Genomic DNA, 15896 nt, shown 5'->3' on the forward strand with positions numbered 1-15896 from the left:
GACTTGACATTTATGTCAAACTGACATGACATCCTAAACCATAGAGGTTTCAACTAGACTTAGAGTGAGCAAGGACGTTATACCAAACCTTGGAATAGGGCATATTACGCAAAGTCAGCGCAGATGGCACTACTGGTACAACTAAGGTACACAAACATTGCCAATGGAGGCAAAAAGCGCCAATTTAATCTGATTATTTGCAATCTGACTACAAGAGTAATTGTAATCTGATTACAAATGAGCTACTATAGAAAATATTTTTGGGCTGCAGCTCAAGATGGAGGCAAAGACACGGGCAACAGCTAGTAAACAATAAAATAAATAAAAGAAAACCACATATATATAGATTATCACATATTTAATTCTAATAAGTATAGATTGATGCATTACAATTTGACACGGTTCACATACCATAAAATAATTATTATTTATACATGTTCACTTTAGCCTCATACTGCGATGTAGAACAAATGATAAATAACACACAATATAATGAGATTTAAGGATTTATATAATAATAATAAATAGCTCCTTAATACATGTAATGATACTCTTGTAAGTCGATGTTGTTTGTATTGGCATAACAGACATAATTCACTAGTAAAACTTGTTTAAGTAGGTACCTATCTATTGTCACCACCTATGTACTATAAATAAATGATTTGATTGATAAATTAAACTTTATACGCAAAATAACAATCTTAGTCATACTTAAATACTGCAGAGCACAGATTAATAAAACGGTTTGGGCAATTTCGTACCTATGGGACCAGTGACGTAATTTCGAATTTTCGCGCCACTCGTCATATTATGTTTTTTAGAAAGAAAATAATAAAGTTTAACAAAATTTATTATGGAGTACATAAAGCTAAACTATGTCGGCGCTACAGTGTTAGGAATTTTAGGTCTTTTAAAGTCAATGGCAATGTTCATTATACTGTACCGCTGCGTTATATAATAGTTTCGACATCATTTTCATTTAACTAGTACTCAATTAGAATTTGCAAAACGTAATCACATTAATTTAAAAAAAATCTCGCGCTCTAGTAATAGTAACCGAAGATGAACGAAACGATGTCTACCCATACATTGTAAAATTGACATTAAGGCATTGAATTAAAATCTTAAAAGCCGATACAGTTTACGATGCGTTCTCTAAGTATAAAATTATTCTTTCTCTTGATATGTTATTTCCAAAAAACATAGTTTTGTGAGTTGCCCCAAAAATTCAATTACCAACTTACCCAAACCCCTTTTTCATCTTACTTCCCCTAGATACTATTCCACACAAATCGCATGGTCATTTCTTTGGATCATTCAGTCCAGTCTGGAAATTCTCTTGTTTCTCCAAGTAGGTACAGTCTACAGAAACATCAAACCACCCTGCGCTTTTCATAAGATCTTACGATTAAAATTACGTTAATAAACTTATTAAAAACACCTTTAAAAACTGCTCAAAAATATTTAGTACGATGGATTATGGACACTGGAATAATCTAGGTAGATAGATAGTATAAAAATCAATACTACATATTTGTATAAGAGTACTTTACATATATATATTTTCTCACTGGAAATCTAAACCAGTTCCTAACTTTTTAACTAAAATTGATCGTTTACAAAGTTACGCGAGTGATACATTCACTATAGTTAATACTGGTTTGCTAAAGCTGGCAATGTTATCTTGAACACTTGATGGACCCGTTACGCCACAAATAGTTCTGTTTTGGTGACGTTGTACCTATTGGCCCTCACAAATTAATTTAAAAAATTAATGATGAAGAAGAATGGTATAATTGAAAGAATGGGTTAGAAAACTTATTAAATAGGTACCAGCTTCAATTAATCGAATTGGGGCCAAAATATGTCAGTTGACAATTAGAGATTGAGCGATGAGATGTATACTTGAATTCCGAAGATGATTATTGTGTAACACTTTTACAGAAGCCATAAAACGCTTCTTGAAAATATTTGGAATGTATTATGTAAGTATTATGACCTAAGGATTATGGAATATAGTATATAATACAATAATTACATGAAAGTAGACTTCAGCCCCATTGTAACAATAATTAGTTTATAACATACAACTGTGATTTTTTAAGTTTTAGAGCGCAATCACACCGATAATGTACAGTCAACGGCACATCAAGTTACCCTGCATGAACATCTATGGCGCGGAAATAGCGGTGAGTTTGCAATGAATTTGGTTAGGTTGATGTGCTGTTGACTGTACAAGCAAAAGCTAGCCTCTATTGCATTAAATAAATTGAAAAGTGATAGAAACGCCTGCGTTCGTTAGGTCGGTGTTGGCACAACTTTACGTGCGTGAAGTTGTATTCATAAACCGCGTTCATAAAATGACATGGCAACCAGATATTGGGCACTTTTTCACTAATGCATAGCGGAGAGGAGGCGTGAAGTGTCGACCAGAGATGTCAGTTAGTCCTGTCCACTGGTACTAACGGTACTAAGTATATTACCCTTATTAGTGCCATTTAGCATGCTGTCTGCCAGAGCTAAACTTTTATAACGGACCACAAAACAATACCGTTGTCGACTAACCCGATTTCATAATGTGTGCAAAACGAAGTTCTGCGAATGTCTGTGTATACACGGGCACTAGTACTACGGGCTCTGATGTAGGGGACATCAGAGCTGATTCCAACGCGGCAAATACGTGAATTCTTTCTTTTCTTTTCGAAGAAGTTCTTTCTGTCGTCTCGTCTCCGCTTGTTTGTTTGGGATAACTTTATTACATGAAAAATAAGTAGTTACATTAACTAAAGCTATACAAGAAAGAGGTATAATGATGGATTTATCTCAGGTAGGATAAATGGATAAATCTTAAGCGGCTAAAATTGGTTCCGCTTTTACATTACGCGCAATTCTGTCAATGTGATAACGCCCTTCACTCTCTTAGGTGGACATTACATAGGCTGCTATAGCAGTAACAATAATATGTTTTTAAGTAAACTGTGCGCTAAAGTGTTAAGTATCTATCTCTGCCTGTCTAATGGCACATATTTACGATTAAATTCAACGTACCGATACAATAACTGCGCTGTTTTAAATTTATTTTGTACCATAATGTGTAGATATGCATAGACACATTCAAAATATTGAGCGAAGCCTGTTTAAAAACTTGTTTATAACTTGGTAGGAAATAGTTAGGAGCTACGAGGATAATTTATAAATACTACAGTAGGTCTGGACGGAGTCAAGAAAAACATAATATGAGAGATTTATGTAGCAAAATCTACGGATCCTGATGAAATTTGGCACAAATATAATTTATATTCATTCATGAAACATACTAACACGTACCTAGCACGTTTTTAACGTCCACAAGCTGTCTCTTTTCCCATATTGTGTACGCAATTACGTGCTACGTGTTTTGTTTCGTAGTAGGGGTGATTTTCAACACACTCGTGTGTTTCGAACTCCGCCGCGGCCTCTCTTTAGTGTTTATTAAATTGTACTATACACAGTAATCAATTTAATTATCTCATTTTATAAATAAGTTAAACAATGTTTTATAAATGTTTAATTTTTTTTTAAAAAGATTCTTTAATCAAAAAAATGTCGGACTCTAATGAAACCCCATTTCCCGTTCAAATCCCGTTCAAACGCTCGTGAAATTCACCCTAGCCCCTTTATCCCTATGCTGAGTTAGTAATGCGTAGCTCATAACTACTTTACCTCTGTCCAAAGTATCAAAGTTGATTTATTCTTTAAATTTCCTAAGTACTTACATGAATTTGGAGAATATCCATGAAACTATCAAAATATACTTTACACATACATAGCGTTTTTATGCAATTATTATTTTTTCATTACAATATGGCGGTTGTAATGACGACGTCTATTGGTATCATTTTGTCTAACTCGGAACAAGTATGGTATACACATCGATTATTCAATTATGTATTTATTCATTGTAATATATTAAATATTTTCGGTAAGTTTAGTAATGAAATTTTAATTTAATTTTATCAATTAATTATTTTATTAATTGATAACCTATTAGGACAAATTACACAGTAAGTTCGAGACTTTTGTTATGGGATGCTAACTCAACGCTACTATATTTTATAACAAATACATATATAGATAAACATCCAAGACCCGGGCCAATTAGAAAAAGATTATTTTCCATTATGACCCGACCTGGGATCGAACCCGGGACCTCTCGGTTCAGAGGCAAGCACTTTACCACTGCGTCACCGAGGTCGTCTACTTCATAAATAGGTAGATACTATTGAAATAATTTAGACGTACTTACTTATGCACATATTCCCTTTTATCAATATTAGTGTTACAGAGTTTTTTTCACACAAATCATAGGAGCATTAATACCTATACAAAGCCAATGCTTTGTATAGTTATTAATGCTGCTATGATTTTAAAACACGAAATTTTATATAGACTGGCTCTGTATACCCACTACTAATGTTGCGTTCTGACGCAACATTAGTATCATAGTGGGTTAAAAAATAAACTAATATCTTTGATTATTTATGCTCTTCGTATTTTCTTTTAAGACTCAATTATATTGTAACTTAAATTATTTTTTAAAATGTACGTAAGTTTCTACTTTGGTACCGCCAAATACATATGTATGATAAATATATATGTTGATAAATTGATAAGTAGTTTTTTTTTAATTCATAACGTAACAAAGACAAAAACTTACGTTAAAATAATATCAGGGCAAATAATTCATCATTTCAAATAATAATTTAATAAACCGCAAATTAATCAATATTTTCCCCATATCATTTTACTTAGTTTAGTTTCATTTATCGATTTCATACCGTTCTTGTCATCAATATAGAATGCCTATAAGTACCTACAGAGTTCAATAAAGCAAGTTGTTACCCAATTTTACCTATTTCTTGAGTTGTAATCGATTTGCGCGAACTTTTATGAGCATTCACCTTAAATTACCCTGTCTAACGTGTATAGTATATTTCACAGTTCCTAATCTTACGTTTAAGTTTATTATTTAGGCCGTATTTCAGGTTTGCAATTCATTTTTCACATTGAATCATCGCAGTGAGGCGCAACCAACCAATCACATTGCGATCGTTGTCTTCGGGTCACAAAGGCGCACTGTGATTGGACAGATTGCGTCTGTCGTTTTGTGGAAAACTCAAACTCAATCTCAAAAAATGGAGAGACTCGATGTGAGTGAGAAACGAACTCCTGGCCGGCACTACCGCCTTCCAGACGGGAAAGTTAGCGCGAGAACAATGATTATCTTCAATCTAATCTTAAAAATTATAATTAAGTATGTACAATAAACTCCATGTTTTCTTAAATGCTACATAATGTTTTTTTTTTAAATATACCTGGGTGTTGCAAGAAAACCTGATTAAGAAAAGATCAAGGTAATCATAGCTAAGCAAGTGTAAATAAATTAGGTATAAAAGGGTAAGAAACTACTGTTATAGTACACATGCTTAATACTTATTCATTTAAAATATGATTATTCTACATTGGATAATTTTCATATGTATAAATATTCTGTGGTATAACAAGTAGGTTGAAAATTACAAAAAAAAAGAAAATCAACAAAGAAAAATGTAACCTGCTCAGTTATTTGGTTTAATATCATTGGGACACCTATGATAAATATTTACTTCAACACTGTAGTTACATATGTTTTCGTATTTATTTAAATCCGTCATTAAAGTTTTCTATCAAAATATAAAAGGTACAATAATTAAAACAAAAGTTACTTTCTGTGTCACAATCTGTAGGACCATAACATCAACAGGGGTCCATCCACAAATTACGTCACGTACATAGGGAGGATATTGAGGGGATCGACGATAATGTAATGTGCGACAAGGGATCCTGAATCACGCGACGTCATTTCAAATTTCATGTCATATCTGAAAACATGTCTTAAGTTTTAGAAACGCGTACTTTGAACCACTACTACGGAATCATTAGGAATGGCAAAATACGTGACGTCAAGAGAGAGCCGAATATGAGCTGTGACGCAAGGACGGGAGTAGGGATAAAAAATAATGATGCATTTTTTTTATGCACCCCTACGAAATTAACCTGCAAAAGTAGATACGTTTCAAAAATTGAAATACATCAAGACCCTGTGCCATCTGATTCGAGAGTTACTATTGCAAGTAACTATATAATAAAGCTACTCACGACTAAACTAATACCTAGGTTTATGATTATGGTGGGGACGATGTGGCGAGTGCCAGTCGGGGTGTCTCGGGTCGCGGTGGTGGTGGTGATGGTGGTGGCGGCGCTTGTCGCGCGCGTGGGGCGCTGGGTACACGTCCGACACCACCAGCTCCGAGCCATCCTTTGGCGCCTCTCTGTCTTGTCTCCTATGGCTGTGTTTGCCGCCCGCCGCTTCGTGTAGCTCCTCCCAAGCCTGCCTGTAGTACCTGTTCAGACCGCTGCGCGACTCTGATGACGAGGAGTCGAGGGACGCCACGGTGTTGCAGTCGGGCGACACGTGGTGACGATATCGCTTGCCGTCGTGGTGTTTTCTGTGGATAGCAACAGTTTATTAATACTTATAACGTATGGGGCTGTGGTATGGGGAAATGGCGCGACAGGACGGAGTGGTAATGATATTGTTTTTGGGAAGTGCGTTCACCGTGCTTAAAGTGTAGTTTATTTTGTTTTGTTTATAGTGATTACTTGTGCCCAGTAGCGTAGCGTAGCGTGGACGAGGGGTAGATTAGATAGTTGCAGCATTTGGACCGCCCCGGCGACTGTTAGGATACGTTACGCCACCGTTTGTGCTGTTCTAGTTCGCTAAAATTAGATTATATTATAACATGTTTATCTATATTTTGTAACATGTTTTGTGAAAATTTAGTTTTAGGTTGTAACCGTGAATACATGCAATGTTTTGAGTAGGTGACATTTTCATTACGAGGTGACATTTTGTGAGACGAAAATTTATTTTTAGAATGGAATATAGTGCCGTTTCTTTTTACACAAATAGTATTTGTAACCGATCGCGTGCTAGCTCGTGCGGTGCTGTGCTGCGCTGCCGGACACGGTGGCTACGATAGGACCCTACACCTATTGCTTGTATCGTAAACAGCTCGGTCGCCTCTGGAAAGCCAGCAAAATGCACAACTAGTGTGAAGGTACTACCTACTTACCTTTGCCTAAAAATTTGAATTGTTTTTATTAGTCCCACGAGGCAGTCAATATTTAAAATTTGTAATATCAGTCAATACAACACATATTCGATTTTCGTTTCTCTTGTCCTATAAGCCATAATTAAAATTTGGAATGTTAATGACATAACACTGGCCAGTGAGATCTGATTTTCGTTATTTTTATGCCATAATTACAATTTGTCAGTCGAGTAAGATTCGATTTTCGTTTCGTTCGTTCTATCAGCCACCATGTCGACGCGCTGTAGTACCTCAAAATATAAACGCACGCTATAAGGGATTGGAGAAGTGTCCTGCGCGGTGAGTGTGTCGATGGGCCCTCACAAATTCCCGGCGGCCGACCTGCTGGTCCGGGAACGGCAGGGCCAGGAGGGTGTACCATCTCGAGGGCAGCTCTCGGAGGGCCGCCGGGGGGTGTTTCTGCTGCCCCCCACTACGCCAACAATCATTAGGTTTTAATGTGAATCTGTACATAATTTAGGTAGGGCACCGAATGATTCTATTGTAGTTGTAGGCATATTGTAGTGGGTGTACGATCATTTATACTATAAAAAGTTAAACTAAAGTTTAACTTACCTATTTATTTTAGAAGATAAGTTGTTCAAGACTTTGTATATTTAATGTTATTGATAAGAAAGTAAAAGATTAGGTAAAAATAGAAAGACAACAAAAAGTTTGAGAGCATTTCTTTTCATTTGTATATTAGATATTTATATTTTAAGGTACTCGTCATACCAATAGGGGCTGAAAGGAGACGCCGAAATAGATGACTGCCTAACTAAGATAAGGGCTATTTCATCAAGCGAATATTGGAGAAAAACAATGCAACGCTTGTCCATTTTACACATACCTATGTATATCAGTTACAATTTGGAAAACCGTTTTTTTAACAGGATAACAATTACGCCAAAAGTATTTTTTTTCTTACCATGTTACCACACCCTAGGTTCATATTGCTGTCTCAAAACTTACCGCAATAGACTAATTATGTTGCATCAACGACACAAATATCTCCCAACATTTGTTCACCAACATACCTTCTAACGAGTATAACAATGGTGGTGATAATGGCCACCAAGAAGACGAGCGCGCCAAACGCACCCAGCGCCACCACGGCGCCGAGGTTAAGTCTCGCGCCAACAGTCTCCCGTCTCTCGCCGTCCACAGACAAAGGAACGTTGACGCGCGGCGTCTGCTCCGCTCTGATGTTGTTGCCGCTGCCGAGAATCTGGAACAGGGTTGCCAATATAAATATAATAAATAAAAAAGTAAATTTCTCTATTCGAAGGCCAAAAGTGGTGGACTTTGTCCCGCAGGGGAACACCAAATTAAAGTTTTAAGAAAATCTTACTTAAGACTTAAATAAATATGTCCATATTCAGATTATCGTAATTAGATCAGCTGATGATTAAAATAACTGACGTCTTCACAAGGAAGTACAGTTAGTAACACAAAAAATAATAATGTGTTAACAGGTATAATTTGTCTGGCGTGATGAGCCATGTCGTGTCAACCGCATCTAATATGTACCTATATCCGCGAACAAACACTTTCACTCACGGCGGCGCTTTGTAGTGGTGTACCTAAAATGGCGGCCCTCGTGTTCTAGAGGGAACGTGACAAAGCCAAAAAAATATAACTGTGTGGTTCTCAGAGCGTTTCGACTGAGACCGCGCTGCCATTACAATATTTCAAAATTTAGTAAAAAGAAGAGTTTTCAAGTACTTACTCTCTGATTTTTAAATAATGAATCTGTCATAGAATTGAAGTACTTATGAAATCCATGGAATCTGTACTGTGGTAATGTCGATTTTATGAATGGTTGATTTTGAAAATTATTCCTTCTTCAACAAAATTGACGGATCGTAATGACTGCGCGGCCGCAGTAGTACAAACGCTCTCAGAACCAGCTAAATAAATATAACGACCGAAAGAACATCTTGGGTTAAAATAGAATAAAAATATGTTTATGCTACAAACACACATATAAGATATGCTAAATCAATAGGGGTTACTCGCTAAAAACAAGAAGTTTGTTTAATGACTTCGGCAGCCGTATCGTGGTATAATAACATTGTTTTTATAGACTACTACTTGCGACTTGTCCCGGCTCCGCTCGGGGGAATCCATATTACATTATACATACAACTAAACCTCCCATAAGTCACACTATATATTTAAAAAAAACAGCATCAAAATCCGGCACGTACCTGGTTTTCCCTAGGATGGCTAGCGACAATGATGTGCGGGACGTGACTCGTCGGCGACTCTTGCGCATCGCCCACCGTCACTTTCCTCTCGGGTGGGCGCTCGTAAGCCCTCGTGGTACTTCCTTCTGTAGTCGTCTTCGGGCGCGGTCGTTTATTTTCGGCGGGCACAAAGGGTGTAGGTGATGAGGGCCGCGGGGATGGACGTCTGGTGGGTAGGACCAGCCGGGGGGTGGTGGATGAGGCGGGGGGCGTAGTGGTCGGAGCCGCTGTTGTCGTGGTTGTGGTGGTGGATGTCGTCGTGCTGCGTTCCTCCACTGCAATCATGAGAAATAACATTAGTATTTTTTAAATGCATTTTCGTGAACACACCCGAACGCTTATCATGTATGACCACAGTATAACTTTATGGTATTAGCGCACTTATGAAAACGCATGCGTTACATTGGCCTTGGATGTCGTTAAGAGACAAGTAACAATAGCATTCCCAAAAAGGCCGGCCGGTCATGAAATCAGAACCGAGCTCTCAATAAACCATTTTCCTATCCCTATGAAACATTTAGGTACCTACTTATACAGTGAGGTGCGGGTTTGTCCCACACTCCGGCGGCAAGGCAGGTGGTCCTTTTAGCGCCCTGCAGTTTGAAGCCTCTCGCGCATGCGTACTCGGCCACTGCGCCGAAAACGGATGAGTTCTGAGGAATCGAAACGCGCCCGTTCGCAATTTGAGGTGGCTCCTCGCATTGTACCACTGCGGCAAAAAAAAATACTATTAAAAAAATATTTACTAAACTGGTCTACTATTCTGACTAAAAAAAAAAGAAAAAAATAGTGACACACTCCAAAAAAAAAAACAAAATTAAGCCGCGGCAACATATCAAAGCGATGCGGTTTCCCGAACCAATGTGTTCCTTCAAAGTGTATTTATTACCTACATTTTATTTTCCTTAAATAAGAAACGTAACGCATCAAGAAATCTAAGTATCGTATCAAGAAAATATAAATCCGTTAGCTATATTCTTTCCTAAATATATTTATAAGTATTTGTTTCCTTCTTGGAGCTAAGAAAGCATGCACAATCTACTCTCAGTCATAAATTTACATTAAGTTAAAATGCTAAATTAAATTATATAAATTACATTAAGTGACAAATTGAAACAACTATGGCGATTTAAACCCCGAGCAATGAAAAGAAATTCACCGACAAGAGCCCGTTCTGATGATGGAGAAACATATTGGCGTAATGTCCTGGGTTCTATTCCATGTGTAGGCAACACATGGAATAGAACCCAGGACATTACGCCACCGAGAGAATAATAATAACGTTAATCATGGTTATAGTAATTTCGTCACACGCGCTCCCATTCCGCACATACATAGAAAGCTTGCTTCATGTGAAAAACGTTGTTTCCCACACGGGAGAGTCTCAAAACAAAACACTATCGTGCAGAAATAAAGCCGCACTTAGGAGACTGATAATCCATAATAATATTTATTATTATTATTGTAAATGTAAATTTTTTATTTTATTAAGAAACTAACAGCGTTTACAATAAAGGCCAATAAAGGGTTTCTCTCACTATTACAATAATATAGTGGATTGATACAGGTGTAGTAATGAGTGTGACTATGTAATGACATGAGTGATAAATATATAACGAGCTGAATCCTGTGAAATGAGTGTAGGTACTTAAAAATGTTTTAGAAAAACAAAAGTCGAAAGAAGTTTTAAATAGGAAAGTATAAAAAAAAGTTCGTAATTAATAAACTACTGGTGCGATTTTGATGAAATTTGGCACAGAGATGGTCGAAACATTCAGGAACTCCTCCTATGTTAACTTTTCATTATGGTTTTACCCGAGCGGAGCCGAGGCGAGCCGCTGTTAGTCTTATTTCAAGATAGGCAAAAATTTGTCAGTTACGACTAAATGCGCTTAGTGCCTTATGGAATGTGGCTCCAGTCCTTTGACGTACGGTTTCCGCCTTGTGCCGATGTTTCTCATCCTGTAACGGTTAGTATGGTTCCCGCCCGATGCTTGTGATTTTCACCCTGCGGCGTGAGGTCTCCTTCCATTGTCGTTTAATTCCCGCAAAATATTTGCGGGGATATATAAAATTGCTTGCAATAAAAATAATTTAGTATTTGAATCCGAAAGTGAAATTCCACGTTGCTTCCGATCCGTACTGTAGATGTTCCGTGTTCATATGAGATGGCGGTAATCGTCGCCGTTGCCGCTAGGGGGCGATACCATCACGTTTCTAGCTCTGATTGTGGAGGAAAGCGGTTCCCATTGACTTGTGACTCGGAGTCACGGTGGTGACTCGAGAAACAAACGCGCAGATTTATCTTAATTCCATTCGATATAAAGAGCTGATAATTACATGTGCGATACTTACATGATATCCGTCATAGCAACATGATTAATGTTGGCTACACACTGTCGCCGAACTCGGACAGTTGCTGACGCGAATGCATGACCATTGCGTATTTTGGATGAGAGCATTTATTTATTTACCGCAATGAAAAACCATCAATTTCAAACTTTGCTGATTCGTTATAAATCTAGATAACGTGTAGCCAGCATAACATTGTTTTGTTATTTTTTATAGCGGATCACTATTTTCTTGTTATTTTCGAGTCGGAATATAATGTATACTAATTAATTAGGAATACTATTAACTACTAGTCGTATAGGTAATTTGAACTTTGACTCAGGTACATAAAATATGACACCAATGTTAGAAATTATACACTCGAAGAGAGAGAGAGAGGTGACTATCTTATTCTCTGACTAAACGATGAATATTCTCTGGAACAGGTAACAAAAATTTAGTATTTTATCCCGGTTCGCTACATACAATATATGCTACCTATTGTTCTTACATACAAAAGTACGATTTCTGATGCCCTGACGCTCTCTCCTTATTATGCACCCTTATAGCTCCTTAATAGCGTAAGGATTAATCGGACTGGGATTCTCTCTAATGTGCCGCAGCTGGGTTTTGGACAACCAATTGAAATTAGTTTGTCAAAAATTATAGATAATTGATTTTATTACGTAGTGCGTAACTCCGCACAGTTGGGCTTACTACTAACGAAAACAAGTGCTTGTTCGAAACACCACTTAACACTGATCAAGAAGAATAGAGTGAGGAAATAAGGGATATCGATATCGATAATTTTCATTTGCTTTTTATCCACGCGTTATGAAAATTGCTGGAATTTTTTAAGCCAATCACAGCGGTCTAAGTGTGTTCCGTGTTACTAATGAGTGTTTGAGTAAGCTCACTCCACTGGCTATATTCTCCTTGGCATTGATCGAATTCCAGCCTAGGTATAAGCAGGGACTGACCGTCACATCTAGGTGGTGGGCCGTTCCACCTCTCGTCGATGTCGCAGACCAGCCGCGCGCGGCCCACCATCTCGTAGCCCGGCTCGCACGAGTACTGCACGTGCGACAGGTACGACACTGACCCGTTCAGCAGCGCGTACGACCCGTGAGCTATCTCCGCTGGGAAGCCGCATTCGATTCCTGTGCAGGAATATAATGTCTTTGAATTAAATGTGACACTAGTATAATTAACAGTGAATTTAATTGTATTCTGAGTGAATGAACGCGTATTAACTACTAGCTACGCCCCAGGGCGTCACTCCCGTCGGAATTGCGGGATATTATATATTCTATCCGTGTACTTTCACATTTATAATATAATATTAGTAGGGCGTTTCATAGGGACTTACGTTTGCAAACAGGCGGGAATTCGTCATAGAATCCTGTGTCGAGGCAGGTGCGGACCGTGGGGCCGACCAGCAGGTGCCCCTCGTCACAGGAGTACTCCACAGACGCCCCCACCTCGAAGCTCTCCGTCGTCATCGTGGAGTTCGGGGGTTGTTCCGGCCTACCACATGCTTTCGGCTCTGTCGGACAAAATATATTTATTTTTATTTAATCTGAAAGACCAACAGCCATACACTTTATTTATACTAAGGTATTCCGCCATTTATACGTGTCGTTACATATACATAAAGTCTGAACAAGGGTTTTATGCTATAACACAGATTAAAGTGCGAAATGATAATTCTATTAGACAGTCGCGTCTGCTTGTAAACAATAGACAATCGCACAGCGAAGACAATCAGCATGAGACTTACGATGCTGGCAAATGTAGTTCAGCCTCGTCTGGCAGTCGGTGTCCGCCCACAGCCAGCCCTTGCTGCCGTCAAACCGAGCGCAGTCCTCCTTCCCGCCCGGGGCGTTCCAGAAGGACACCGTAACGTCGTTCCCGTTCACCCACTTCCAGTTGCCCGGGTCCTGGGGGTCGCGCACGGCCCCCATCCAGTACTGACTGCTGCTGTCGCTTCTGTCGAACACATTCGGTGATCAGTTCTGGTAAGAAGCTGGATCATTCTGAACACGGGTGTCATATTCGCCGCTTGCAATATCATATTTCTTTTTGGTACCATCACCTTAACATTTGAGGCATTAGATAGGTAATATTGCCAAGGTAAACAATGCCAATAATATTAGCGATTATAATCATCGTGAATTAGTCAATCGCATTGCATAAAACAATCGCATAGTGTAGTAAAAAGTATTAAAATTAAAGATATTGGGAGTTGCACGTAAATAAATAGATTTCGACGAAATTTGGTACACGGGTAGAATGCAACGAAGCTCCAGGGCGATGCTACGATATGCTCCTAGTTTAATAGACTTCGTTTCGTTATCGTGGAATTTTAGAGACAAGGTAATTTAACAGCCAAAAGAAACTTTCCTCGTAAATTTCGCCAATCACACACAGATCTATTTTTTTAAATCAAACAGACACTTCCATAAATTCATATTTTAGAAGCAAAACCACATTAACAACGGCGAACAAAGACGGATGCGGACGCGAATAAGTACATTGCGTAAATAGCAACCCTACAACCCTACAAGACCATAGTGTGAGCTTCATTACCGCACGTTGTACGTCGATTCGCCACTATTGGCGAACTTTCAGCCAATACTGTATTTCTAGCAAGATATAATTTATTGAGAGTTTTTTTATAAAAAAAATCATTTTAGCCACAAGCCTTTATATCGTCACAGATCTTGTTGCATTCAACGCGTGAACAAACATTATCATGTTCGCGCCATGTTCGCGAGTAAACCTCCTTGATATCCGATCCTGGGCGCACCCTCAGGTCAAATAAACATCTGAACAGATTAAACTGAATAAAACTTTGTAAATAGAATGTATTTCTTGTCCAACACCCATTATTTCAATGGAGCTTTTTCATCTTTTCAATTTTAAAAATACGCCTGTGACGATAGCTGGCTGAGTCTTCAATGGAAAATGCGTGACGGATCTTATTGAGCTAGCTTAGTTCAGCTGTTGGTGGAACTAAAACAGCGCGGCGACAAAGTAATAGTTGGAAATAGATTGTTCAATAAATAATAATATTATGAGCTGTTGGTGAGTAGCGTCACCATGAAAATGATCTCCAGTGGACTGCACACACAAGTATTCACATACGCATGCAACACTGACACAAGCCCGCCACTGGCTTGGTCAGAATGGAAGGGAAAACAATTAAGAGCGAAAGGGAAGAAAATTTATGTTATGAATTCAAATTACATGTATACTATGTTTTATGTTATGAATTCAAATTACATGTTTAGAAATGCACAGGGATAAACCATACAAAATCAATATATATAAAACTCTTCCGTTACTGAGTGACTGACTGACTGACAGGACAACGTATAGCCGAAACTACTGGGCGTAGAAAGCTGAAATTTGGCATGTAGGTGAGTATTAAGAGAGGATTTTTGGAAATTCCACTCCCTAGGGAACCTACATGCCAAATTTCAGCTTCCTACGCCCAGCAGTTTCGGCTGTACGTTATCTGTCAGTCACTCAGTAACGCAAGAGTTTTATATAAGTATATAGATTTAATAGTTTAGAAGTACGTGAAATCCTTGGCAACACATGTACTCGTACATAATGCACGTACTAAGAACTCGTACAGCGCAATGCAATGCACGTGCTCCTAGTAAGAAGTTTCCGGAAAACCCGGACCCCGCGATATTTTTGGCAGGATAAGCAAAGTATTCTGTCCAAAACATACAGCGAGTTCAGAGTCTCTGAACTTTTAATTTTATATAGTTTTGTTTGTTGTGAAGACACATTCAGCTATGTTGCCAGTTACTGGAACACGGCTGAAATGTGCCCTCGATGTGCTCAAAATTATCTAAAGTATATATGCGGGAAGGAAAGGAAAACCACAGCGAGTTTCTATTTCGTGAACTGCCCTCTAGGAGGTTTAACGCAAAACATACGATTTTAAAATGAATAAATATTTTCATTGTTAAAATCATCAGAAGCCGGGGGCAAGAGCTATTTATTATAAATATATACAATATCTATAACATATAAAACATTATGAAACACGTCTGTACATCACTGTTTTATTAGACCAATAATATATTATCGTAACCATAGATTTACTGATGTACTTTGCAACTTGCGT

General features: G+C 38.2%; 1 protein-coding gene across 2 annotated transcripts in view; it reads right to left on the reverse strand.

The window, feature by feature from the left end:
• Positions 1 to 341: 341 nt before the first annotated feature.
• LOC128682957 (uncharacterized protein) overlaps positions 342 to 15896 on the reverse strand; it is a 40999-nt gene continuing 25444 nt past the window's right edge. Inside the window, exons 5-12 of one of the 2 annotated variants that reach the window (XM_053768045.1) lie at positions 13533 to 13741; positions 13122 to 13298; positions 12733 to 12912; positions 9951 to 10130; positions 9383 to 9696; positions 8210 to 8400; positions 7442 to 7605; positions 6374 to 6527 (exon numbers count right to left, since the gene is read on the reverse strand). In XM_053768045.1, the coding sequence (XP_053624020.1) occupies positions 7443 to 7605; positions 8210 to 8400; positions 9383 to 9696; positions 9951 to 10130; positions 12733 to 12912; positions 13122 to 13298; positions 13533 to 13741 (1414 nt within the window). In that variant the 3' untranslated portion in view covers positions 6374 to 6527; position 7442. Of the gene's footprint in view, positions 6528 to 7441; positions 7606 to 8209; positions 8401 to 9382; positions 9697 to 9950; positions 10131 to 12732; positions 12913 to 13121; positions 13299 to 13532; positions 13742 to 15896 lie in introns of both variants that reach the window. The other variant, XM_053768044.1, reaches the window with a different exon arrangement.

The sequence above is a fragment of the Plodia interpunctella genome, chromosome Z, assembly GCF_027563975.2.
Source record: "Plodia interpunctella isolate USDA-ARS_2022_Savannah chromosome Z, ilPloInte3.2, whole genome shotgun sequence".
In the NCBI taxonomy this organism is placed as follows: Eukaryota; Metazoa; Arthropoda; class Insecta; order Lepidoptera; family Pyralidae; genus Plodia; species Plodia interpunctella.